The 23,730-nt window shown below is 45.0% G+C and overlaps 1 protein-coding gene across 1 annotated transcript in view; it reads left to right on the plus strand.

Annotated features, from left to right (window-relative positions):
* Window positions 1-23,730, plus strand: part of Rere (arginine-glutamic acid dipeptide repeats) — a 367,060-nt gene that overhangs the window by 305,175 nt on the left and 38,155 nt on the right. Inside the window, 1 exon segment of the mRNA XM_037203202.1 lies at window positions 7,305-7,385. Within this exon segment, the coding sequence (XP_037059097.1) occupies window positions 7,305-7,385 (81 nt within the window).

A 23,730-nucleotide genomic window follows, 5' to 3' on the forward strand; every position in this document is an offset into this window, starting at 1 on the left:
TCCTGTTTATGTATGTTACCTTTGACCCTCCCAGCATGAATCAAGGGTTTGGTACTATTGGATACCATATACTTTCCTCATATCTACAATGGAAGTCCTGCCTCCTAAGGAGGCTGTAATGATTGAGGAAGGTCCTGCCCAGTAGAGTCTGGGGTAGTGCCTATGCAAGGCAGTATGCATCCATTTTATTGCTGTGTCAGGCAGCACCTCACACCCTCTTCATGCCAGCACACGCATAGAACTTTGAATATTTTTGTTGATCAGTAGGACTGATGGTGACCTTCTTGTCCAGGTCCAGCTAGCTGTCTCTCAAGGTGGACAGGACAGGAGAGCACGTTGGCTGGCTTGTAGGCAGTTCATGCTCTCACAGCTCACAGGCAGGTTTGCCCAAGCACACGAGGAACCTCTGAAACATGAACTGTAGGGGGAGATGAATGTTCCTGCATTTCAGCCTTGTTCTTCTTATTTCTGTGAGTATCTCCATTTAAAGAACGGCTGTGACTAAACTGCCCTATCAGAATCCTCCGTGAAACACAAGAGTAGACAGTGTTAGGACCTTGGAGTTCTCTCTCAACCCCTTTCTAGAGAAGTTGTAGATAGCCCTGGGTAGATGGGTATAGAAAATAGATGTCTAAATCAAACATATACTGATAATAAATCATAAAGAAATTTATCTGAAAGTGATTTGATAGGCATCTAATTTTACTGTTTATTAGCAGTGAAAACATTTGCATATTAGAGATGTGGGTGTGCTTGTTTGACATACAAGAAATCTTAGTTGAATAATAATGCAGGATGTTGAGTATCTTTAGGGCTTTTCAGAATTGTTCAATGTTTAGATTTTATAATATCAATGTTGAGGACACAGCTTCACATAAAAATGTGGCACAAAATAGTAGAAATATGATTAAGGCCTTTTCAGAAATGGTTGGAAATTCTGTCTTAATTCCAAGCCATGATTTGACAATTTTTAATGAAACTCAAAAGCAAGCTTTATTAAAAAGTTTTTCTTATACATTGTTTATTTGTGTATGTCACTACGTTTATGTTGGGACATGTACATGTCATAGAGCTCATGTGACAAGCAGAGGACAGCTTGCAGGAGTTCTCTCCTTCCACCATGAGGGTCCTAGGGATGGAACTCAGGTTGTCAGGCTTAGCCACAAGCCCCTTGACATGTCAAGACACTTTGCCAGCCCTCAAAATGTGAAATTTTAAAGATTTGGTTTTATTTTTATTTGTGTATGTGCATGTTTCCACATGTGTCTCTGAGTGAATGCTATAGACCAAGTTTCTGTCCTACCTGGTCCCACAGCCTTTCAGTCCCAAGGAAACACACAGAGGCTTACATCAATTACAAACTGTTAGGTCTATGGCTCAGGCTTCTTGCTAGCTAGCTCTTTTATCTTAAATTAACCCATTTCCATTAATCTATGTGTTGCCACGTGGCTGTGGCATTACTGTCTGCTGGCATCTTGTTGCAGGCTGTCTTCTGCGTATGCTCTGGCTCCATCATTTTCTCCCTGGATGTCTCTCGAATTTCCCACCTGACTCTTTTCGTTGTTGTTGTTGTTGTTTTTGAGACAGGGTTTCTCTGTGTAGTTTTGGCACCTGTCCTGGATCTTACTCTGTAGACCAGGCTGGCCAGGAACTCACAGAGATCCGCCTGCCTCTGCCTCCTGAGTGCTGGGATTAAAGAGGTGCACCACCACCACCACCTGGCCCCGTCTGACTCTTATACTGCCTTAGTATAGACCAGAACAGCTTTATTAGCCAGTACTAGCAACACATATTCACAGCGTAAAGAAAGACCATCTCACAGCAGAATGTCTCATAGGTACCTGTGGAGGCCAGAAGACCATGTCGAATCCCCTTTTATTTGTGTGTGCATATTTGGACATGTGTCTGTATGTGAACATATGTAAAAGTATCTGTGGAAACCGGCAGAGCATGTCAGATCCCCTAGAGCTGGGTTACTGGTGGTTGTGAGCTCCTGGGTGTGGGTGCTGGGAACTAAACTTGGGTCTTCTGGAAGAGCAGCAAAAGCTCTTAACCTTAAAACGATAATTTTTTTTATATAAAGCATTCTTAACATTATGTAATCCAAGGATAGGCTAATTTGATACTTAAACAATGAGGAAAATATTAAGGCTTTGTTTTCCATAATTAACCCTTTGTTTCTGTAAGAGTGGAAAACTTCAGAAGTACAGTAACAACACTGCCCTTCATCTCAAATCTGAACCGAGGTGTTTGATGCAGCATTCAGTAGCACTGCATGGTATGATGACATGCACAGTGCACATAGTGTGTGCTCAGCAGGCTGCAGTGAAGACTGCACACTGCAGCCTGGGTAAGTGCTGATAGAAGCTTCACTGTGTGTTGAGTTGTTCACTCACTTCTGACTGCAGTATGTTCAGAAACCTTTTACTGATGGCCAGATTCTTCACATGGAGTTTTAACTTCATGGCCTCATGCACTCTCCACTCCACTCGACGCATGCACGAATGCAGGGAGAGGCGTGGATGGGGATGCATGGGGCAGAGCCCCAACTTTAATGGTACTGGATACTGTTTGTTTGTTTGTTTGTTTGTTTGCTTGCTTGCTTGCTTGCTTGCTTTTCAAGACAGGTTTCTCTGTGTAGCACTGGCTGTCCTGGAACTCACTCTGTAGACCAGGCTGGCCTTGAACTCACAGAGATCTACCTGGCTCTGCCTCCCGAGTGCTGGGATTAAAGGCGTGCAACGCCACCGCCCAGCAGTACTGGATACTTTCTAAAAAGTTTTTTAGAATTATTTTATTTTATGTGAATGAGTGATTTGCCTATATGTATGTGAGTCCACCATGTGTGTGCCTCATGCCCGTGGAGGTCAGAAGAGGGTGTCAGTTCCCCTGGAACTGGAGTTACAGATAGTTGTGAGCCTCCATTTGGGTACTGGGAATCAAGCCCTCAGTGGTTTTAACCACTGAGCCAGCTGTCCAGCCCCTATTCACATTTTCTAAATCCGGAAGTTAAGTTTTCCCTGCTAGGAACTTAGGTGACAAGCCTGCATCTAACTCATGAACTAAGTTGGAACATCAAGGATAGTCTCTCTGCCATAGGTTTCTGTTTGGTTTTCTCCCAAGGTGCACACTCAGGTTACCTGAAAAGTACCAAAGAAACAAGTGTCAGCTTCCCAAGAGCCTCAGCACCCACATTCCAGCAGGGTGAAGGTGAGTCCGGAAGCAGAAAGCCAGGCCACTTAGCACTGGCGTGTGACCCAGCCAGTCCCCAGTTTAAATGACACACCTTCTTTCTCTGTCGCCCTTGGCAGCCTAGCATCTAATATCTGCACTGTCTGGGACAGAGAAATAATATACAAGGCCTTGGAAGGAACAGACCATGGCCATGAACTTAATGGCCTAGCACTCCTCTCTGTGAACAAGTCTGTATGGTAATTATTAAATTACTATTGAAAACATGAAGGTCTTCATGTGGAAAGAGAAGCGCACAGAGAGAATGGTGTTCACGTCCTTAGAAGCCAGTCTCGCAAACTGATGCCAGCTACCATGTGCTCTGAGGGCTTGGCTCTGTTTCGATTTTAGAGGCCACTCTGCATTTCTGGTAAACCACAGGTGAAGTCGTCCTCAGAGGCAGATGTTTGGCTGGTTTTGAGGCCTGTGGCTTTTCATAGAGAAATAACAGCACAAGCCACATGAAGTTTTTACTTCCTCTTTTTTTATTTTTTTTTTTGAGTGAGGCCAAGGGCACTTTGTACTTGTCATGCATGGACTGCAGTGATAGATCTACATTCACCATCAGATGTCAAGTTCATATTTCTGGAAGTGTAGTTTGAGACGTCTCATTGGCATTGGGTCATAGATGCAGCCTTAGGATACAGTGAGCATCTTGCAGGAAACTTAGAGCCAGGGCAGCAGGAGGTTATCCTGGGAGTTTGGGTGGGCAGAAAGCCCCAAACTCTGCAAAGACATTTAGAGGTTAAGACAAGAACTGGGCCAGGTGACAGGAAAAGGAGAACTGGTTGTTGGGAAGTGGAGGTCAGGTCTGCTTTCAGAGTTCAAGCTGGGCTTTTCTGTGCTGGTCCTTGTTTGTTAGCTGTGGGTGGTGGTTTGGGTTTGTTGTTGTTGCCTATGTTTTACTTTTTAATGGAGGGTCTGATAGAGCCAGGCAGCCTCAGACTCCATGTGCAGAAAAATGGCGTTATATTCCTTATCCTCCTGCCTCCGTTTCCCACGTGCTGGAATTTTAGACAAGCACATGTTGCCTGGCTATGGGCCCTTCTCCATTTCTTTCTTTCTTTCTTTTTTTTTTTTTAAGATTTATTTATTTATTAGGTATACAGTGTTCTGCCTACATATATGCTTTCAATTCAGAAGAGGGCAGCAGATCTCATTACAGATGGTTGTGAGCCACCATGTGGTTGCTAGGAATTGAACTCAGGACCTCTGGAAGAGCAGCCAGTGCTTTTAACCGCTGAGCCATCTCTCCAGCCCCCCCTTCTCCATTTCTTAGTCTAGTTCCATGATAGACACTCCAGCTCAGCCCCACCTCGTCTCATAGTTGACTTCACTTGTTTTAGAAACTTGGGGACTACCAAGAGCCCAGCACCTTAGGGAGGGAAAGTGGCCTGTGATAGGATTCCTGCCTTTGCAGGGTTTATAGACTGAGTAAATGAAGTCTCGTACAAGTGAGTGAGTCGGTGGGGGCCGGTCACCGGACTTTATTTTTGGAGCAGGAGAGATTTGAGTCTTTATTTGAAATGAATCTCGGCAACAGACTGGCATCCTTAGACATCTGCATGGAAACAGAGGGAGGGCCGTGAAGTCAGAGCTCAGGCAGACGAGCACTGTCCTGCAGAGTTTAAAGTTGTTCTTAGACAAGGGCTTTGTAGACCAGGCTAGCCTTCGAACTCACAGAGATCCACCTGCCTCTGCCTCTTCCTGAATGCTGGGATTAAAGGCGTGCGCCGGCGCCGCCACCGCCACCGCCACCACTATACAATGAGAGTAATGATAGAACTTCCTTAGGTTGGGGATGGTGTGATAGGTATGTAATAACCACTACTGGTTTGAATGGCATTTCTCACATTCTTCTATCGCATTACCTGGATGTTCCAGATCCAGCCCCTTTCCTCTCTTCTGATGAACATGTTGTGTGTTGCTGGGCACTCACCCCACATCTGATACCACAGTCTGGCATTCCACCCCCAAACTATCTCCCACAGCCCATCTCCTCTTCTCAGAGCCTCTCCAACCCTACAAATGCTGCCCCTCCCCTTGGTAACCTGTCCCATGCCCTCCTGCCTTGGTGTGAAGATGTTCTGGACTGCCAGAGGCCACGGTCATCCATGTGTCTTCAGGGTTCCTTGGTGTACAGGTGAGGTGCTCCTTGCTCCTTTATGCTTGGTCAGGTCATACCCCAGAGTATTCTGGACTAACTGTACAGGCACTGCCTTACCTGCTTTCTAAAAGCGAGTCACAGTTTAGCACATGGCCTGGCAAGGTTTTTCAGAGTCCCTCCCAGTGCTAAGGGTTCAGTAAATTATTAAAGTAAGTCCATAGCCTCACCCTCTACCAGTGCAATGTGCCAGCCTCTGCTCTGCTGTGTTCCTGGTCCATACTGGGGCCTCCCCAGGGAAAGCTCCTCCTCCCACCTCTGGTCTGCCCTCAGCTCCTGGGAGCTCTGTGCAGCCTGACCCTCACTGGCCTCAGTCTCTTCTGCAGGCAGTCACTTTTTCTGCATACCTTGTCCTTGCAGCTTCCAGAATGTTCCTATGTCGTTCCTGGTCAACTTGAAGTCCAGCTGGAGCCCACCTGACAGGCTTATGCTTCCTTGTCACTTCCCCTTAGTCCAGCAGAGCAAGCTTCCTCCTCAGAGCTCCACCCCCACTCTTTGTTCCTCTGCTGCTTTCCTTACCGGCCCAAGAGTCATCCATACCTATTTGCTTCTCTGGGCTGACTGGAACTCCTTGAGGGCAGAGCTCTTTCTTGTTCTAGTTCTGGTGGAGATGCTGTGTGCAGCTTAGGATGCCTGTTGACTGTATGACTGATGGAGAAGTCAAGTACCAGAAGTCGCTCTTCATACCAGAGGAGTGTGTGCTGCTTTCTTATGCCTCACAGATTGTTCCCACTGAACTATATCAATTATATTGAAAATTGACAGTGATGAGTCATATCCTAGCAAAGGGAGAGATCGGAACTTGCAGAGCCTGCAGGACTAGAGTAGGAGGTTGCAGATGGGTCTTGCAGGCCAGGTCTGGCCCTTCCCTGCATTTGTCCCGCGGGTCTTCAACACCCGGAGTGGGAGGCCCCTCTTCCCAGTGGGCAGGTGATTTATTGGCTCGGGTGCTTCCGTGGTGTTCACTTGTGAAGTGCAGGCTGATACCCGGGCCTGGAGGGAGCAGACACCTCAGCCGCGGGTCGGAGCGGCCACAGGGGTGGAGACCGGCGTGGGTTTCGCTGCCTCGCATTGGGCGTGTGGCCTGGCCCGCGTGGGGAGTAAGTTTCGCTGCTGTGGTGCCCCGCCCGCAGGGAGGACCCCGAGAAGGCTGCGGAGGGGGCTCGGCCGCCTGCGGGGCCGAGCGGGGCGGAGCCGAGCGGGCCGCGGCGGCGATCCAGGCCGCCTTTTGCAGCTGCCCGCCGCCAGGCTCGCTGCGCTCCAGCCTCCTCCCCCGGCGCCCTCCGCTCCCCGCGCCCCGCGCCCCGCGCGGCCCCGCCGCGGTCACACGCTGAGCAGTCCTCGGCCGCCTGGCCCTGCGCTTTGTGGAGCCCGGGGACGGGCGCGGCCTCTTTACCTGTGGCTGCGGGTCGCGCTTGGATCGGAGGTGGGGGCAGTTCGTGGAGCCGGCCGAAGTGAAAGTCTGCAGGGCCGGTCGGGCCAGGGGCTCGACCCCAGAGGCTTTGGATGGGCTTTCGTGGTCAGGGGAGGGGACGAGGGTTGGAGCAGCCCGAGACACTTCTGCGAAGGCAGCAGCTTCTGCGGGTGGAAAGCAGCTATGCTGGTTTATTGCAACGCGGCCGGTTTGTTGTTAGCACCTTCGTGCAGCCCATGGTGTCAGGAGGCCGCCCTAGCTCCGCTTGCCTTTCCCGAAACGCGCGGCGCTGCTTGTGGTTCCCCGCAGGCCGGGGGCTGCCCTGCCCTGCCAGCAGGTCCCAGCTGTGCCGCCGAAAGCCTCCAGCCTAGCTAATATTCCCGAGCTCAGACTTTTCTGCGGTTGCTATTCTGCTGATTGCAGATAGCTTTGCTTTGCTGACATCCTGTTTTGGTTTTGGTTTTTTACGTCTGACTTATTTCTTTTTTATCACAGAAACGCTTCGTTAAGGGACTCCGGCAATACGGCAAGAACTTCTTCAGAATCAGAAAGGAGCTGCTTCCCAATAAGGAAACCGTGAGTACAATCGGACTTTATGTAACTTGGCTTTTTCCTCTTTGCTTCGCTCATGCTGCTTCTCCGCATCGGAGCTTAGGAAATGGTTCCTTAACCGCGCGCTGTGCCTGACTCGGGCTGGCCTCAGATTCCGTGCGCCCTGTTTTCCTGACTCCTTCAGCTGGGGGTTTTCAGATAGAGTGACATATTGTGCTTATCCTCCTGAAGAACGAGTTGTAACTGGAAGAGCAGAGTTAGCTGGGGGAAGGGACCGCTGGAGAGTTAACATCTAATTTTAAATCCAGTGGCTGGAATAGGAAATTACATTTTATCGCTAGTTTGGATTTGGTAATTGTCAAAAGTCATCGACCAAGTCAAAGGATAGAATTGAGAGGTTTTTGGAATTCTGTTGGGGGCCGCCTCCCCTTTATTTAATGTTGCTGTGCTTAAAAAAATATTTGTAAATCTTTGCTATCCCAGCTTTAAATATTTGCACTCTGTAGTGAAAAACGGTTTTTATTAGTTGCTTAATGGGAGCTTTAAAAAATGCCGTTGCTGTTTCAAAAAGCTGAGGGTCAGATGCTCCTCATGAACTTGTTGTGGAGGGTGTCCTGAAGAGAGTTTTTTGGAAGGTGATGCTGTAAGATCCAGGCTCTGTACGTGTAATTCCTACCTCCTGGAAGGTGGGGGAGGACCACCCAGCTGGTGGGTTCAGGCTTGACCCAGTAACCGGAAGTACCTCTGACCCAGGAGGGGGAAGGTTGTGATTGTTATTTAATCTGGTTTTTAGGAGGAGAGAGTGAATGAACTATGTCTATTAGGAAAGTGGATGGTGGGGTTTTGTTTGTTTGATATTTTGTTTTCTGTTGGTACTTACTGATTTCCTCTTTAAAAAAAATGAAGTTTTTCTGGATACTATAATAATAGAGTACGTTTAGGATCCTGATAATAGGGAGAAAGATTCTGAGATTCCAAGTACATCCCAGTATACTCATGACTCCAGTCAAAGTTAACTAAATTAAAACCGAATCCTTATTGTGCATCTGGATGTGCTGAGTTGGGCCACCAGCATGCCTTTGAAAAATTCAAACTGTGGATAGGTATTAAAATACTTTGTGGAAATGATCTGCATTTCTCACTCTTTCCAGAACAGGTTTGGAAGAGCAGCAGTGATGTAGAAATTCTTCTTAAGTTTTCTGGGAATTTCATTTTTCATAAGTTTATTACATACTTAAAAAAATTAAAGTAGCTTGACTCAAATGTAACAGTTTTGTTTGGGCTGATCGGAGGAAGAGTCAGGGAGTAGATGAGCCCCAAAGCTGATGGCCCAGTCTTAACTGTCAGCTGATCCTTTTGGTTGCAGGTGCTGGGATGGAGTCTTTAGCTGTTACCTCAGCCTTCCTGCACTTAACTTTTATCTGTCCTTTTATCTCTGCAAGTTGCACAGCATAAAGATCTGGTAAAGGAAATCTGGACAGTCATTTTATCTTGACACTTCAAAAAAGGAGTCAACCAAACCCCTACATAGGGGTGGAAATTGGGGTGCTGGGATCAGCCCAAAGTCTTGTGCTTGTTAGGCAGCATTGAAGACAGTTTTATCTCCTTAGCTGAAACAGACCTGACTGACCTTTAACCTCGTGCGGTGTTGCTCACCTGTTTTCCTAATTGGAAAGTCAGATTCTCCTAATCTAATCTGTTCTCTTCTTGGTTGCCCTTATCATGGCAGCTGATTCAGTGAACTGATGCCTTTTCCCCTCAGGCTGCTCTGGTGGGTCAGCCCCGTGAGGTGATTTTTCTGGTCAGCATTCCAGAGACATTTTCCTCCTCTGTTATGGCTGTGTTCCCTTCCCGTTTCCAGCAGTTCATGTGGCACCATCACTAGAGGACAGTGGTCTGCTGCCTTGGAGGACCTCTGCAAGTGTCCCTAGGTCCCACTCTCCTCCGATTGCATGGGAGGAGTTTGGTAGTGGGGTAAATCTGTAAGTGTTCTAATCAGCTGGGCGAGGCTTGTGTTGTATTTTCCTTAGCTATCGACCTAGCTAGGCTAATCATTACAGCCTACTGAAGGGAGGTCAAAGGTCACTTTTCATTTTTGCTGCAGAAGAGGAGTGTTAAAGGTGCCAGTGTTCCAGAACTTCCTTGATAAAAATCTTATGGTCATGAACCTTTTTATAGAAAATTCTTATAATCTAGATACTTTCCCACATTTTCTTTTATTGGATTATTAACTTGTTTCCTTGCTATTCTCAGATGCCTTGAAACATCAGAAGGGCATTAACATCCAAAAGAAACATGGCTGACTGAGCTTTGGAGCAGGGGTCAGCAAACCTGGGTTCTATTACTGGCCTTGCCAGTAACTGTAGCACCTGATCTCTCTTGGCCTGGTTTTCTGCCTCAGTGCTGTGGGAAGGTCAGGCAGGGTCTTGACAAATTACTGGGAAGTTACTGTTTCTGAAATGATGTTTCTTTGTGTGAGACAGAAGCTCTCAGCTTAAAAAAAAAAAAAAAAAAAGGTGGGGGTAGGACATGGGAGAGCCTGGAAAGATGGCTCAGAGGTTAAAAGCACTTGCTGCTCTTGCAGAGGACCAGAGTTCACTTTCCAAGCATGCACATCAGGCAGCTTATTCTTACTCTTTTTTGGTTTTTCAGGACAGGGTTTCTCTGTGTATCTCTGGCTGTCCTGGAACTCACTCTGTAGACCAGGCTGTCCTAGGACTCACAGAGATCTGCCTGCCTCTGCCTCCCAAGGGTAGAGCTAAAGATGTGCCAGGCTCGCATCAGACTTCTAAACCCCTGTTGTTCAAGCTGAGGAGATCCAGCACTCTTTTTGGGTGTCTGTGAGCACACATGGGGAATACAGACATAAAGTGAATGAATTTTTAATTTTTTAAAATTTATTTTATGTGTATGGATGTTTTGCCTAGAAGAGGGTGTCAGTGGATCCTCTGAAACTGGAGTTCCAGACAGTTGCAGATGGTTGTGAGTCACAATATAGTTGCTGGGAATTGAACCTGGGTCCTCTGGAAGAGCAATGAGTGCCCTTAACTGCTGAGCCATCTCTCTAACCTCAAAATAAATAATTTTTAAGATTATTTTATTTTGTGTATGAGTATTTTGCATGAATGTATGTCTGTGCACCACATAGATGCCTGGTACCTTCAGGGAATCAGAAGAAGGCATTTGATCCCCTAGAACTAGAATTATAGATAGTTGTGAACCACCATTCGGGTTCTCAGAACCAAACTGTTCTCAGCGAAAGCAGCAAGGGCTCTTAATGTGGAAGCCACTTCTCCAGCCCCATAAATAATAATAATGTGGGGCTGGAGAGATGGCTCAGTGGGTAAGAGCACTGGCTGCTCTTCCAGAGGTCCTGGGTTCAAGTCCCAGTGCCCATGTGGCAGCTCAAAACTGAAACTCCAGTTTTAGGGGATCTGACACCCTCACACCAATGTACATAAAATAAAATTAAATAAAATTTTTAAAAATGTAATAGTAATAATAATGTGGTTTTTTTTTTTTTTAATTCATTTTTTGAGACAGGGTTTCTCTGTGTAACAGTCCTTGCTGTCCTGGAATTCATTTTGTAGACCAGGCTGGCTCCGAGCTCACAGAGATCCTAGTGCTGGGATTAAAGGCGTCCACCACCAATGCCTAGCAATAAAAATAATTTTTAAAAAAAATATTTAAAGCTTGTGGTGGCACATGCCTTTAATCTCAGCACCTCAGAAGGCAGAGGCAGGCAGATCTCTGTGGGCTTCAGGCAGGTTATTGAACCACCTGCCTTTTGATTCCTGTGAAATGGGGTGATAACTCCAATCGCTTAGAACATACATGAAAATCTAAATGAGGTGGTGTCTATAAAGAATATATAAAAATGGTTTCTCTTCCTAATCTGTTACCCTCTGTTGAAAAATGAGTCTCTGTGTGCATGTGCATGCTTGCTAGGGATCAACCCTGGACCAGGACATGCCAGACAAGTGCTTTACCGCTGAGCTCCGTGCTTATGTGCACGTGGTGGTTCTGTTCTGGAACTGTTTCCACCAGTCACCACCACTCACCTGTCCTTTCACTTGAGTTACTTAGGAAGGATGGAGGGAGTATCTGGGTGGGAACAGATCTCTTTACCTTTGGAGCTTCCCTGTGGGAGTCCCATGCCTCCCATTTATTACAGGCCTGTTGTCAGAAGAAAGTGCCTGTAGCATGGACATCAGCAGCTTTCCTAGCACTTGGTTTCTGGTGTTTACTATACAGGCTCTAGGTCTGGCTTTCCTCTGAATGTTGCTGCCTATTGAAGTGGGAATAATGGCTGTGATTACGGAAAACCAACTGTTTATAGAGGGTTAGTTGAATGGGTATTACATGTTAACCTCATGGCACCCAAGAGAATAACTACAAGTCAGATCCTTTTGGTTTTATAGCTCTGCAGATACCCAGTTCTTCCTCTCTTGCCATTTGTCCTTCTTTAATACACATATAAAATGTGTAATTAGTAGATAAAATAATCAGGAATGAGCACAGCATCTCACATTGACTGTGGCTGCCCACTGATCTCTCAGCTGTTGACACTGAAGTGTGGGGTGTTAGTGCATCTTTGTAAACACTGTCAGCTGTCCTGCGATTCTGAGAAGACAGGGCCAGCCAGTCTGTCCTGCGTGGGCTCTCATTCCAGGATGTTATGGAATTTGCCGTCCTCCAAATCAGGCCTCTCAATTCTAAGTGTTGTCACTGTTATTGGGTAGATGTCCTTTGATGTTAAAATAATAATACCTGGAAAATAAATAGGCCTAATAGACTCAAATTCTGACCACCCACAGGGAACCCATCTTATAATCCAGATCACAAAATAACTTGTTTTTTCACATACATTGCCGTTTCTTACAAAATCTTGAGATGATTATTCAGAGTATGATGTGTCTCTACCTTCACACTGCAAACATGGCTATTCTATTTGGATACAAGATTGGCACCTGGGTGATTGTCCTTTAAAGGTTTTCTATACACAGCTCTGCCTGCTGCTGCCAGGAGTGGAGTGTGGGCTGTAGCACCCTCACCAGCCTGAAACAGTGGCTCCTGTCTGTGATGCAGTGCAGATGAGCAGGAAGACAGTTTGATCTGGCCCAGCTCTGTAGAGAAGAGGCACCTTTGCGAGGCAGCCTGTGGAGAGGGGTGTGCAACACTTGTTTTGTATGCCTTTCTCGTCTCCAGTCTGAGTTTGTGCAACTACCCTGGTAAAGATTCAACTCACGTTCTTTGTGAGTGCAGGTCGTAGTATGCAAATATGGATCTCATTTTCACTCCCCTCTTTCAGTGAGAAACATCCCATGTCATGAGTGAAGGCAAAAAAGACACAGTTGTAAAATGGCACCGTTGGGGATGAGTTTATACACAGAAGGTTGTGTGAGCCAATGCAGGGGACCTGGGTCAAAATTAGAGCCCAAAGACTTTGCGTTGCCCAGTGAAGGGACAGTTAGTTTTATTAACTTTGTGTGATGAGATGAAAAGTTCTGGAGATTTAAATTTTGAATTTGCCAGATAGTACAAAACTCAGCGATGTTTCTAGGGACAAGTTCCACTGACTCTGTGCGAAACTGTTCTGTGTGAGTTATGTCATCAGGCAGAATGACCTCTGTATCAGCATGAGTTCCCAAATGGAAGAATGAGTAATCCAAGTTCTGTTAACGTTAAGAGGTTAAAAATTACTACAGCGTTCAGCATGAAGTTTTAGTTAATTTCAGATTATAACCTTGGGTAAACAGTTTTAATGCTTAATCTTACATAAGAAAGTATGGGCTTCCTGATTGGGTTGATACTGAGAACAGGTAACTGTGTTACAGCCACAAAACAACACTTGGCGAGTCCTCTGGTTTTTGCCTGTCTGTCCCCCTAGTGCATCGACTGTACGGTGTTAACAGGCTAGAGCTGTGGAAAGTGTGGCCTCTTGGGCCTCTTTTCCATGCCTGTTGAGCCAAGATGGGCATTCTATTGTTAAAATGGGGATTTGGGTAATGGAGTGTTCAATAAAGTTTAAGAACTGCTTATGCCAGCCTCAAAATCCCAAGCCTCCGATGTGTATTCATTCTTTTTTAACATTTATTTTACCAGCTGTATGTGACTGTTTTATCTGCATGCTTATCTGTGCACTGTGTGCATGCAATGCTGGTGGAGGCCAGAAGGAGGAGTCTTCTGGAACTGGAGTTATTTGTAATTGTGAGCTTCCATGTAGGCTCACACACACACATTTACACACACAAATAAAACTAAGTATAAAAAGAAAAATATAGTTGTAACTCCTTATTTTATATTTTAAAAATCTTACCCACTGGGCAGTGGTGGTGCACATCTTTAATTCCAGAACTCAGGAGGCAGAGGCAGGAGGATCTCCGTGAGTTTGAGGCCAGCCCGGTCTACAGAGCGAGTTGTAGGACAGCCGAGGCTACACAGAGAAACCCTGTCTCAAAACACTCAAAAAAATAAATAAATAAATAAAAAATCTTACCCTTCAAGTGTTGCTTTCTTTTCCTGGCAGCCCTAGTGTAGGAGGAAATGTGAGTGCGTTTGAGGGTCGGTAAACTGGGGAGGTGGAGTGCCGCTTAGGAGCTTATCTCCAAGGTGCTCCCTGCAGTTGCCAGGCTGAGGCTCTACGTCTGTGCAGCAAGTATGCTGTGGGTCTGCAGCGGCTCCGCTGCTGAGGGCTTTCTCCTGCCGTGTAGCCAAGCCTGAGTCTGTCTGTCTGTCTGTCTGTTATGTGAGTGTTCTGTTTTCATTTGGGTAAGTCAGGGTTTGCTTTGTAGCATAGGTGGCCTTGAACTAGAGACCCTTCTGCTTTAGCTTCTGGAGTGCTGGGATTGCAGGTATAGGGTGCCATGCCAGCAGAGACTTTTACCTATGGTGGGCCAAGAGGGCATGGCTGGTTCCCTTGTGTGAGTGAAGCAGCTGTGTGATTTTCATGGGAGAAACGTGGTGCCAGTGTTGGATAGAAAAGGTAGTTTTTAAAGCAGAGGCCTTGGACCTCCATGGCCTTGTCCTCCATAGTCAGACCGACAGAAATGGCACAAGAGTGCATTGTTTGTAGAAACTGCTTTTTGGTTTGTTTGTTTTATTTTATTTTTTATTTTATTTATTTATTTATTTTTTGGTTTTTCGAGACAGGGTTTCTCTCTGTAGCTTTGGAACCTGTCCTGGACTAGCTCTGTAGACCAGGCTGGCCTCAAACTCACAGAGATCCTCCTGCCTCTGCCTCCTGAGTGCTGAGATTACAGGTGTGCACCACCACTGCCCAGCGAAACTGCATTTGTAATGGACTATTAACCATTTATGTGTGCGTGTGATTGAGCACATGCCATTGTGTGTGTGGAGGTCAGAGGACTACTCTTGGTAGTGGGTTCTGGGATGCATACTCAGATCACCAGCCTTGGCAATAAGTACTTTATTCACTGAGCCATCTTGCTGGTTCTGCTTTGAATGCTGCCTATAAGGAGCTGTCATTCCCTGTTGACACTTCTTAAGATTTCCTGTGATCTTGCTTACCTGCATGAGTTATTTGATGAGATTTAGGACTTTTTGTTTTTTTAAGATTTACTAATTTATTATGTATACAGTATTCTGCCTGCATGTGTTCCTGCAGGCCAGAAGAGGGCGCCAGATCTCATTACAGGTGGTTGTGAGCCACCATGTGGTTGCTGGGAATTGAACTCAGGACCTCTGGAAAGAGCAGTCCGTGCTCTTAACCACTGAGCCATCTCTCCAGCCCTGTTTTTTTGTTTTTTGAGACAGAGTATCTCTGTGTAGTTTTGGTGCCTGTCCTGGATCTCGCTCTGTAGACCACCCAGGCTGGCCTTGAACTCACAGAGATCTACCTAGTTCTGCCTCCCGAGTGCTGGGATCAAAGGCGTGCGCCACCACTGCCTGGGAAATATTTACATGCAAAATCAGCCCTGGCAGCAATTTCAAAGTGGACTTTTTTTTTTTTTTTTTTTTTTTTTTTGAGATTTAGGACTTTTAAGCCCTACAATTTTATTAGGTAAAACAAATAAACGTGTGCCTTTAGAATTATAAAAGACAAACTTTAATAACTATAATGATGGGCAGTGGGTTTATCCACATAGAGCTTGTATTTTGTATCATGGGGCTGTGTCTTACCTATGAGTCCATTCTGACTTGAAAACCTAGCTTGCAGGGCTGTAAGTGTGGCACGGTTGGAAGGGTGCCGAGCAGGAATGAACTCTGGAGCCATTACAGGGTGACGGTGCCCAACTAATCCCAGCACGCCAGGATGGGATACTAATGTAGCGTCCTGTCGTCTTCTTTTACATTTATTTTTTTTAATGTGCATTGGTGTTTGGCCTGTATGTGTCTGTGTGAGGATGGCAGATTCCCTGGAACAGGAGTTACAGACAATTGTGAGCTGCCATGTGGGTGTTGGGAATTAAACCCGGGTCCTCTGGAAGAGTAGTCAGTGCTCTTAACCCATGAGCCACCACCACCCCTGCTTTTTGGAAAATAAAACTTAGCTGCTAATGTTTGAAAAATACATTTTGTCTGGTTTTTTTATTATAAAATATATTTTAAATTTTCTTTTAAAGTTGTAGCGTATATTTAAAATTATGATCCTTAAATAATTGGTTCATTTTAATCTTATTCTAAGTTACACCCATGAGTGACACTTAGGAAATTAGAATAACAGTAAACTACCTTGTTTGAAGAAGTAAGGATAAGATACTAGACTTAAATCCCAGCTGTTCACCAGTGGGAAAGACCATACCTAACCCCGAAGTCAAACAGCATCTGTTCCATGTCATCTGAAAACCACTGCGTTGTGTGTGAATAGGAAAAATGAGCAAGACAGACCTTTCCTCTGGATGATTTATTTAAAATTGTGTGCGTGCCTGCATGTGTGTCTAGTCCCACATGTATACAAGCCAGGGTACACACATGCCACACCATGCCATTAATGTCTGACTCAGGATCTGTTGGTTGCTGTGTAAACTGGACTAGCCAGCCTGTGAGCTTCCCAGGGTTCTCTGGGACAGCACACTGCTCGACATGGATAGGGTGAGGGGATTTTTAACTCAGCTCCTCAGACTTGGATGAAAGTCACTTCACCACTGAGCCATCTTTCCAACTCCTTTAAAGAATGTTGTTTGTGGGCGTTTTGCTTTATTTTGGCAGTGTTGAAGATTGAGCCCAGGCCCTTGCAATGTGCTAGACATGGACTTAACCACTGAGCTTCGAGCTGCGCTCTTGTCCCTGGGGTGTTAGAGCCTCAGTTACAGCTGCACTGTTCTGTCTTTCCTGGTTTTTTTTGTTTGCTTGTTTGTTTTTCTTTGACTTTGGAAATGTGATTGTTCTGTTCAGATCCTGAGTCCATCTGAATTGTGGAATCATAATTTCTGAGGATTGGAGGTTGAGATTGATGTACTGTTACAGCTGGCGAAGTTAGGAGTTCAGGGAGCTTTGGTTCAATTCAGGGCCTCTGTGATGTGAGTGGGAGGTGAGGGTGAGCCTTCACGGAGCTCACTGTTGAGGACCCGCTGGGTTTGGTGCTTCTTGAAAACACCCACGTTGTTAACTTGCTGGAACCACGGGGCTCTGGGGCCTTGCACATCCTCTTCACAACTAGCCCATCTGTCCAGCAGAATTGTGTCCTTTAACTTTTTATTTTAGATTAAGATTTTAAATAAAATTTATAGTCTTAAGACTTATTTCTTTGTGGGCAGTGGTGGTGCACACCTTTAATCCCAGCACTCAGGAGGCAGAGGCAGGCAGGTCTCTGAGGCCAGCCTGGTCTACAGAGTGAGTTCCAGGACAGCCAGGGCTACACAAAGAAACCCTCTCTCACCCCTCCCCCCCCAAGACTTACTTTTATAGATTTCCATTATGTATACACATATGCATTTGTGTACAATGCATATTTATGTAGAAAGAGTTTGAAGGTCTGTCAGTAGCCTTGTGCAAGTGCATGTTTAGCTGCCTAGATACCCAAGGCCTTCCATTTTGTAGACTGAACAGAGTACCTTTAACTCACATGTTCAGAGCCATAGAGGACCTTCCTGTTTTATTGTTTGCATGGAGGTTCTGTGTTCTAGATTATAGGATTGAGAACCATGGTTTATTTTTCTCAGTAGGTTTATTGGGCCAATCAAGAATAAAATAGTGTCTCTAGCTGTAGAATAAGTCAGTAGCCAATTTCTGCTAGCCTTCCAAATCTGTGAGCAAGTGCACATGCACACTCGTTCTGTGCTTCCTCTTGTGATGGCTTTCTTCTCTTCATCTCAGTGAGTCACCATCACATGCTGTTTTATTATCTTGAAAACAGTCTCTGGAATTTTTATCCTCTGTTTCTGCCTTAGGAGTAGAAAACCACTGAAGTTGTTCTGAACAATATTTAGATGAAGACTTTCTTCAGGGACACTTTAGTTATCTATACTTGGCTTTTTCTGCTGTCTCTTTGTTCCCGTGTGCAAAGTTTGGATTGCAAGGTTAAGAATTGGTGACTGCCTAGGGCAAACATACCTAGTTGTCTTGGTGATTATTGATGGCTCATGCCTTCCAAGATCAGAATTTGGTTCTGTTTTGGAAATATGCTAGTGAGGTACATTGGAGCAGATCGGTTTGCTGTCTTAAATTAACAGTCTATCTACCTGAGAGCTAAGACAACCCAGACTCAAGGAAGCACATCTTCCTGTTTGCCTGCTACTTGTGCTTAGACTGCTCCCTCTGTTGTTTTGAACTTCCTCTGACTAACCTAAGATATGGGGGGCAGGTCCTTGCTTCAAAACAGCATGATTTCCTTGCCCATGTCTTCACTGACATGTGTGTCACTTTGAGGATAATAAGAGACTTCTTTCTGGCTAGTGGGAGATGATTTTAGGGCAAGGATGGCAAGGGGTGAGTGACTGGTTCTCCTCTCTGACATCCTACTCCTTATCAGCACAGGACTTCATAACTTGTTTGGAGGTCTCCAAAACAGAATTCTTCTGGCTTTTTGTTCACTGGCTTTCTTGCACTGCTCTCTACCCCTAGCCCAGCCTCCTTGCCCCATTCCACACTCGCAGCAGGAGTCATTTTTATAGCACACATACCCTTTAAACCAAAAGTATATTGCTATAACAAGAGAGAACCTCTTCTTTGCTTTTATTTTGAAAAGCCCTCCCTGTTGTTTAATGTGGAGGGTATCCGTGCTGAAAGCCTGCTCCAAGTAGGCATTTGTGCATCCCAGAGGAACTTTTGATTTATTTCCTTAACTCTGCCCTCCTTTCTCTGTAGTTCAGAAACCTTTAATGATCTGTGAAGCTTGGAGACTTTAGTGCAGAACAGTAGTGGTTTTAAGGACCCCTCCCACCATATAAAAGGCTTGCCAGGTTCTACATGCTGGGTTTTGACTCCCTGGAAAGCTAACCTCTTACAGATTTTTGGTTGTGCGGCAGGGCATCCTGGGTTGGGGCCTTGATAATGCTTTTGTGAAATATTTTTTCCTCCTTTTCTCCCTCCCTTTGAAAAATTGTAATGAAAATTCCGGGCTCGTGGCCAGCCTGTGGGATGTGATACAGTAGAAATGTCTCTGGTGCCCTTTGTTACTGCTCAGCTTTGATTAAGTTTGTTTCCAGTAAGTTTAACCCTGCTCCCCCTTGCCCCGCCTGCTCCTCATGGCTGAGGAGGCTGATTGAGCCAAGGTTAAACATGGTGTTGTGCAAGCTGCCGAGGCCTAGTGGACTTCCTGTGCCTGGCAGGAGGAGCAAGGAGAAACATGACTGCACAATGTCATGTTTTCCTCTCTGGGCTGCCTTGTGCTTTTGAATGCAGAAGGTGGTGAGCAGTGTGGAAGCTGTGTAGGTTTCCCCCCTTGCTTCTGCTCAAGGTGCTCCAGAAAATCCTCTTCAGCATTCTGTTTTGATTTCTTTTTAAAATTGTGATACACTCTGGCTGTGTAGCCTAGGCTAGCCTCTAACTCCATTTTCTTGCCTCTGCCTCTCAAGTGCTGGGTTTATTGGTGTGTAGGCCTCAATGGGGATGCTGTGCACCTTGTCTTGAGATTCTATTAGTGAAGTAAGTTTAAGATCATGCTGTACAACTTCTGGGACTCTGCCAGGTGTGGGAGAAGGCTCCCAGAGCAGCCGTGAGCAAACAGTGCCCCTCCTTTGATCCTCTGTGGCTCTTCATTTCAAAAGACAGAGGTGGTTGCAGCTTTAGAATGTTTTTTTTTTTTTTTAATATTGCTTTGACCTCATATTTATAGCCCTTTTCATCCTTGCAACAGAACCCTTCACAGAAAGCATTTTTCCAGTCCTCCTGATACATCAGAGGGTGAGGCCCAGAAGCCCTGATGCTGGATGTGCCCATCCCAGTCCGAGTTGGGTGGATCTTACAGGTGGTATCCCTCACACACTGGAGCCTCTCCTGAGTGCTTGCTTATTATTCAGGCAGTGTTTACTTTTCACAGAAAGTAAATGAGATTTTACTCCTAAAATTCCTGATTTATGGTAGAATTCTTTGGCCAACCCACAATGATGAAGTATAAGTTTGTGCAATCCATTTGTGTCCTAGTGCTTTGGAGATACTGACCTATAAGCTAGCAGAGGGCATTGTGGGAAAACAGTCCCGTCCCCCCCCCCCCCACTTCCTTCCGGACTAGGTCCTTGAGCCTGTCACAAACGGGTCATATGAAAACAGAATTCTGTAATGACCAGCACAGCTCTGTGGTCCAGAGCCTATGAAAAATATGCAAAGCACCATACAGAAATTGGCCACAGGGGGTGTGTTTTATCCCTCTTCTCCTGTTCTTTTCATTTTCTCAGCTATTCTGGAAGCCAGAAAACCCCAGCAGTACTCCTGTCTCCACCCCCTCAGAGTTAGGGTTGTGTATGTTCATTGGGTGCCCAGCTTGGTTTGCTAGGATCTGGACTCCAGTCCTCAGGATTATGCAACATGTACTTAGCCACTGAGGCATCTCTAAAGGAAAGTATATAGGATGAGACATGTTATTTGGGAGTGTTTTGTTTTTTATTTGTGGAGTTTTGTTTGTTTGAAACAGGGTCTTGGGGTGGGAGTGGGGTCTTTCTAGGGTTTCTCTGGGTAGCCCTGGCTGTCCTGGAACTCACTCTGTAGACCAGGCTGGCCTCGAACTCAGAGAGGTCTGCCTGCCTCTACCTCCCTAGTTATGGGATTAAAGGTGTTCGCCATCACTGCCCGGTTCAGACAGAGTCTTGTGTAGCCTATTCTGACCTCAAACTTGCTGTGTGGTCAAAGGTGACCTTTTGTGTTAGCTACTTGTCTTGCTGGGACAAAGTACTTGATGAAGGCAACTTTAAGGCAGAGGGGGTTTATTTTGACTCACAGATCAAGGCTATAGAACTTCATGGCAGGAAGTTGTAATGGAGGCACATAAGACAGATTCACCATCAGGAAGCAGAGAGAGGTGAATTCCAGTACGCAGCTCACTTTCTCTTTTTTCTCTGTACTAGACCCCAGTCCATGACATGGTACCACCCACAGGAAAGTGGGTCTTCCACTGTGGTTAATCTACCCAGATAATCCCTCACAGTTGTGCTAGAGACTTATCTCCTAGGTGGTTGTAGATCTGTCAAGTTGACAACCAGTCTAAACAGTTTGAACTCTTGATCCTCCTGCCTCCATTTCTCCGGTGTTAGTGTTACAGACATTCACCACCACACTGAGCTCAGTGCAGTTGGCTGCATGTCACACTCCAAGCTGTGGGGTTACTTTTTGTTCTTTGTAGTGATGGCTTGTGATAGACTACCAGGGTTTCTCCATGTAGTTTTGGTGCCTGTCCTGGATCTTGCTCTGTAGACCAGGCTGACTTTGAACTCACAGAGGTCCGCCTGCCTCTGCAGGTATCAAAGGTATGCGCCACCACCGCCTGGTGCCAGGCATGCTCTTAATCTGAAAACAGTAACTCCCAAACACTGACTTCATTGTACAGGTAAAGTTGTTCAGAGCACTTAAGGAGCAAACTAAGGATATTCACTCTCATTGCACCCAGTTTTACAGAAACAGAATTTGGTGAAAAGTGTGTGTGTGTGTGTGTGTGTGTGTGTGTGTGTGTGTGTGTGTGTGTGTATAACACAGGGAATGGGAAGAAAGACAAACCTGAGACTTGTGATCTGTTTAACTATATAGAAAACCCAGAGACTATTAGTAGAACAATGAAAACATGGAAAAATGGCTGTGGTTGAAAATAAGTCATGTTTCTGTGGACCCGCGATAGCCAAGTAGAACATGTAATAGATTTAACATGTTTTCTACAATGGCAATAGAAAGTATAAGATCTATGCAGTAAGTATGATAAATGGTGTGTGAGGCCTCTGCTTGAAAACAACAACAAAAAACTATTAAAACATATAGGCATTTCTAAAGCAATGAAGGAGCCAGGGATGATGTAGTCTCAGCACTGAGGAGGCCAAGGCAGGGATAGAGGCAATAGTGGGCTACACAATAGCTAGATTGTTAAGATCAATCCACATGAGTCTGTTTAATGGGTAATTGGGATTTATTAAGATATAAGTTGGGGAAATACACTCAAATACAGAACTCAGTAAACAGGTGAAGTCGTCCTCTCTTCTGCCCAGGAGTGAATACACCTGGCCATCCAGTGTCCGATACACCAAAAGGAACAGCATGACCCCTGCCTCTTTCCTTTTAAGAGGTCACATAGCCAGGCAAAAAGTCAAGAAGTCATGTACCCAGGCAAGAAGCACCACCTCTTTCAGGCTGGATAGCCCAAGGTCATAGATGAAGCAAATACCACTATACTTCCCCTTTTTGTCTAAGTAAAAAGGTTCTAAACCCAATAAAACTATATACAATAAGAACTATTAGGTATTGTCCAGGAGAAACAAAGGGTGATAACAACCAACAGGAACAACATCAAGATGTTGCTAAACACATGCTAAATATCCAGAATATAGGTAAATGGCAAATTACAGCGATTACTCCAATAGCTGTTCTATCCTAGAGAATTTTAACTCTAGTATTAGCTCTGTTCTTAGCTAAGATATGAGAGGATTGTAACTGTAGCTATCTAGTCTTCAACCCCATCAAAGACCTGAGAGGGAAAATAATATTACCTGAAGTGCAAACGAGCAACTTGCGAAAAATGGCAAGAAATGACAGATAGCTGGCAGCCTGGACAGTCACCCAAAGTTTCTCTGCAGTGTTGGAGCATCCATTTCTTAGCTATAGGCATAGAATATCTGACAGACAATCTTCAGAAGCAGGAATTTTGAAAGACTGTCTTACCCTGTCTTGGCAAGGTTCAGCAGTTGCTTATCCTTTGTTCTGCTCATCCGAATTGGACAGTATGCTTACTGTCAACAGTTGAGGCAAGGGCACTTCTTTGCCCAGCAGGACATTTTTAGCCAAGAAGAAGACAAACTCCATATCGAGTATCTTCAATGCCCAACATCCTGTTGGGAGTGATTGATGCTGCCAGGAGCAATCCTGTTTCTTGTCAACAGAATTCTAAGTTATTAGAACATTCTAACATAAATAGGTCTATGAAGTGTTTGAAAATTACCTATCCATCTGACATATGTTTCTGTATAAACAATCTGTAAACAGATGTACAGTAAAGGACAATGACCTCGAAGTTTTAACAGTATATAAAAAAATCTTAATCAGAAGTAGAAATGTGTAGTGCAATATGACAGCAATATCCTTAATATTTATCAATATACAAAATATCCTAAACAGAGGTAGAACGTACATGAAATATGACAAATATAATTTTACATTTGTGTTACTATACAAAATATTTCAAACAGGAGTAGGAACATGTGTACAATATGGCAAATATAGTTTGTATTTGTATCAATATACAAATTATCTTAAACAGGAATAGAAAAATAATTTTACATTTGTATCAATATACAAGAATCCATACAAATGTAAATTATCTAAAGCTGATAGTTACTGATTTAGTTTACAAGTAGATACAATAATCTACCTTGTTATCCTATCCTATCCTATCCTATCCTATCCTATCCTATCCTATCCTATCCTATCCTATCCTATCCATCTCCCTTTTTTCGTTTCTGAAAGAGAATCCTGAGTCTAAACTTTATTGTTCTACCCCCCGATCCTATGACAACTGAAAACCAACCCCTAACAGATGACAGTTATTCATAACCCTGAAAAAACAAAACCTTTTGGGAGAGGGGACGTAGTTTTCTTAGAATTGCTTCCTGCTGTCTGGGGGATGATGCTGTCTCTGTGGGATCCTGTGAAAAAACCAAAACAATGGTTAGGTCTCATAGGAACCAACTGTAATATTCATAGTCAGTCTCCTAGTTGTGGGTAAAGCTTATCTGAAGTTCTGGCTAGAAGTGTAATATGATGGACCATCTCAGCT

The sequence above is a fragment of the Peromyscus leucopus genome, chromosome 2, assembly GCF_004664715.2.
Source record: "Peromyscus leucopus breed LL Stock chromosome 2, UCI_PerLeu_2.1, whole genome shotgun sequence".
NCBI lineage: Eukaryota > Metazoa > Chordata > Mammalia > Rodentia > Cricetidae > Peromyscus > Peromyscus leucopus.